The sequence below is a fragment of the Microtus ochrogaster genome, chromosome 24, assembly GCF_000317375.1.
Source record: "Microtus ochrogaster isolate Prairie Vole_2 chromosome 24, MicOch1.0, whole genome shotgun sequence".
Taxonomy (NCBI): domain Eukaryota; kingdom Metazoa; phylum Chordata; class Mammalia; order Rodentia; family Cricetidae; genus Microtus; species Microtus ochrogaster.
Genome location: NC_022024.1, coordinates 33,590,560 through 33,594,114, shown reverse-complemented (window position 1 = coordinate 33,594,114; position 3,555 = coordinate 33,590,560). Strand labels below are relative to the sequence as shown.

The window sequence follows — 3,555 nt, the reverse complement described above, 5'->3', positions numbered from 1 at the left end:
TGGGTACTTTTACACGCTGCTCACGCTACGGGGATAGAGTCACAGCCTTAGATAGGCCGGAGTCTCAAAGCGACCACGCATTTGTACTCCATTTACATACTCAAGTCTAATTCTGTCTGCAGGGAATTTGTATCCTATGGGGCTTTTGCCTCAACACAGGCTGCAAAGTGTATATATTGGAGAAAAATACCTAGAAATTGGGTGGGGGGGGGGAATGCGTGCCTAGAAGTAAGTGCAGAGGATTCCACTCCGCCCCTCAAGTTTGTTTGTGGAGAGGGGACCCCCCCACCCCCATCCCAACTTTCAGCACTATCCTTCCAAACACCCAACCTTCCACCTCCCTGTGGGGGATAACCTCAAATGGGCCGCGAGTGGGGGAGGGGAAGGAGGAGTGTCCCTTCCCAGGTGACTGTTTTGGGGACTTTTTTTAATGCATAGTCTGTGGTGGGGTGACGCAACTATGAATTGCCATTGATTTTCCTGGAAGTTGTCTATATGCACGGTGAATAACAGAGGACCCCACACACAGCCATCACCAAGTTACCGCTGGAGTGGGACTGGCTGGACCACTTATCCCCCTCCTCTCTGCAACTGAGCACCCTTGGCACCAACCACCCTCCCTCCCTTTGAGTATTTCCATAGCTTAGCCAGGAGCATCAGAGCCAAAGAAGACGTAGAGGCAGCTGGTCATTTTCTCTCTCTCGCTCTTTTTTTTTTATATAAAAAAGGAAAAAAGTTTTATTACAAAACTAGCTTGTATAAAACAGGGTTATACACGTTTTTGTAAGTTTGTAATAAAACAGTAAGGGGAAAAAAAAGGCAGTGGTAGAAATTTCCAAAAGGCAACCCATGGAAACCAACTGGCCGCCACTTTGCGTTTGGACAGTAGCTGCATGAACTTTGTTCTTCTTGAACAGTTTTTTTAATAACATCATTAATACATTAACAACGTTTCTAGGAAGTAAGACACATCGGTGCTGAAGTCATTCTGGTGGCACTTAAATCTCACCTAGGAAGGGAGTTCCCTACGAAACCACAAGGGGGGAATGGCAGTTGTAAGATGGGCTACAAAGTATGCAGAGGTAATTGCATTACATGTTAAAGTATCAAGATATACACATTTTAAACCATTTGTACAAAACTTCTATAAATTTTCTCTCTCTTTCTTATGTACAAAAATATCTTAATATATCCCCAAACTGGTTAGGATAGATACAAATAGATTTTTTTTCTTATAATAAAAAAATTCACAAAGATTGGAAGCATTCTATGATGAAAACAGAAGCAAAGACAGTGGGAGAGAGAATTAGGGCTTGGGGAGGAGGCCACCAGGATAGGGGAAGGGTGTCCAAGAATGCCCACAGCTCACTGGGATGGGGCTTACTAAGGAAAGACATCAACCCAGTCCAAAGGGCTAGGACTTGGTTTGGGCAGAGGGCAGAGGGCGAGAGGTGAAGGCACTGGCAAGTGCTTTCAACCCTGCCTGTTAGTGGCTGGGCTTTACTGAAGAGCGAGTGGCTCTCTTGCTTTAGGAAAGGAAGCCACTGCTTTTGCACACCAGCTGTGACTTGGGCTTAGGTTCAGCTACCAGTCACTCATTCGTCTCAGAGAAGGGCTGGAGTGCAGAGGTGCTGTTTGCAGCCCAACCCTGTTTGCTGAGAACAAGGCATCATAGTCACGTTGCCCCTGGAGGTCGTCCTTCTGGTTTGTTTGTTTTCTTCTTCATTTGTTTCTTCCTCACTCTCAATGTCCTTGGCGAGACACACTAAAGATGCAGGATCTGCCGTCACCCTGTAACAGAAACAAGAGAGGTGACTGTGAATTTGGAGGGCAGCAAAAGAAGATGTGAAGGCCTGGGGGGGGGAGGGGGGAGATCTGTCAGGTAAAACATCTCTTTGGACAAGTTCCAGGACTCAGTCCCCAGGGTCTCTGATCCTCATCTCTGCCCTCCATCCCTTGGAAACTTGGGCAAAGCCACTTTTGGGGGGGTCAATACTGAGGCCAACAAAGTAGGATTTGGAACAGACACACTAACAACAACAATAACCCCTCCCTGTTCCTGGAGACAACCTCTACCCTCCATAGACCCTCAAAAAGGAGGAAAGGGGCCCAGGCGAGGAAGTCCCTGCCCAATTCCAAATGAAACGTACCTACTTCCAAAGTCCATCCCCAGCAGGGGTCGGCAGCTCCTCAGAACCAGTTGGTGAAGTCCAGCAGCTCCTGTTCCTCTGGGCTGAGAGGGTCATAAGATCCCTCGTCTGAGGAGTAGGATGAGACCGGAGAACCCGCCATAGAGTTCATGTCGTTGGAGTAGTTGGGGGAGATGGTGGGCGAAAGGACGCCCGCCTGGAAGGCGGCGCTCACCGCGTCGTGCTCGTCCAGCAGCTGCTGCAGAGCGCGGATGTACTCGACAGCCGAGCGCAGCGTCTCCACCTTGCTCATCTTCTTGTTGGCCGCTCCGTTGGGGACGTGCTCCCGGAGGGTGGCAAAGCCCAGGTTGACCAGCTTGACCCGGTTGCGCTCACGCTCGTTGCGGCGCGCCACTGCGGCCGGCTGCTGCTGTGGCAGGCTGTAGCCAAAGCCGCTGAAGTTGAGCCGGCGTTTGCAGCGCATCAGTTCCGGAGAGGACGAGCGCTGGCGCTTGACCTGCTTGGCCGCTGACTTGTGACCGCCCCCTGAGGGCTGGCCATCGGCCACTGGGCTCAGCTGCGGCGCCTGCTGCGGCTGCGGTTGCTGCTGCTGCTGCACGCTTTGCGCTGCTGCTGCTGCCGCAGCCGCCGCCGCCGCCGTAGCAAAGAAGCAGGCGGCAGGCGGCAGAAAGGGCTGCGGGGGCTGCGGCTGCTGGCCGGCTCCGCTCTCCATCTTGCCAGAGCTCTCCATGCCCGGTCAAAGAGTAGCGGGGAAGAGCGAGAGAGGAGTGCGAGGAGTGCGCGTGGGGGGACGCGGAGCTCTAGGGGGACGCGGGGCTCGGAGGCACGATCAGAGGGGGTGAAGAAAAGGAGAAAGGAGAAACGGGCCCCGGAGGAAAGTTAAAAGAGAAGAAACGCGCAGAAGGCCGTGGAGTTCTCCAGCTGCGGCGGAGGAAGGTGCCTAGGCGATCGTCTTCCCTCTGCGCCGCCTCCTCCCTCCCCTCCTCCCGCCGCGGTTGGCTTCGGGAGCCTCGCGTGGCGCTCGCGTGTGCGGCCGCCGCCGGCGCCTTCTCGGTATTAAAAGAAAAGGGGAAAGGGAAGGCTGCAGCAAAAGTCAGTGCTGAGCGCGCTCTGCCGGGTCGTGCCGCTGCGGTGCTGCGCTCTCTTGCGCCCGGTCTCCCTGGCTCCAGCCTGGGTCGAGCCTGGTTCTGGGATTATTTGGTTAACCCCCTTTCTTTCTAATTCCTCTTTCGCCCCCAATTCGCCCTCCCTGATCTGCTCCCAGCCGGTACGCCGTCCACGTTCCCTGGCCAGAAGTGAGAGAGTGTTGGGCGGCTGTGGTGCGGCCGCCTTTTCAATGGGACACCCAGCCCCACGCGCAGCCCTGGCCCCGCCTCGCCCCCCACTCCCCACTGCTGCTGCGGGC

At 54.3% G+C, this 3,555-nt stretch overlaps 1 protein-coding gene and 1 long non-coding RNA gene across 3 annotated transcripts in view; one reads left to right on the top strand and one right to left on the bottom strand.

The window, feature by feature from the left end:
- Positions 1–705: 705 nt before the first annotated feature.
- Positions 706–2,902, bottom strand: Ascl1 (achaete-scute family bHLH transcription factor 1). 2 transcript variants are annotated; one of them, XM_005358219.3, is made up of 2 exons: positions 2,151–2,902; positions 706–1,791 (listed from the first exon to the last, which is right to left on the bottom strand). In XM_005358219.3, exon 1 carries the CDS (start codon positions 2,878–2,880, stop codon positions 2,191–2,193), a length of 690 nt encoding a protein of 229 aa, XP_005358276.1. In that variant the 5' UTR covers positions 2,881–2,902; the 3' UTR covers positions 706–1,791; positions 2,151–2,190. The 2 variants fall into 2 exon arrangements, with proteins under 2 accessions (XP_005358276.1, XP_026640255.1); XM_026784454.1 differs by having other exon boundaries at positions 2,155–2,902.
- Positions 2,903–2,954: 52 nt separating this feature from the next.
- The window catches only part of LOC113457367, a 7,916-nt gene continuing 7,315 nt past the window's right edge, over positions 2,955–3,555 (top strand). Inside the window, exon 1 of the long non-coding RNA XR_003377949.1 lies at positions 2,955–3,086. This is a non-coding gene — a long non-coding RNA (uncharacterized LOC113457367). The remainder of the gene's footprint in view (positions 3,087–3,555) is intronic.

What these genes read in the sequence shown, in the direction of transcription:
- Ascl1 (XM_005358219.3), bottom strand. Translation starts at nt 2,880, where the DNA reads ATGGAGAGCTCTGGCAAGATGGAGAGCGGAGCCGGCCAGCAGCCGCAG.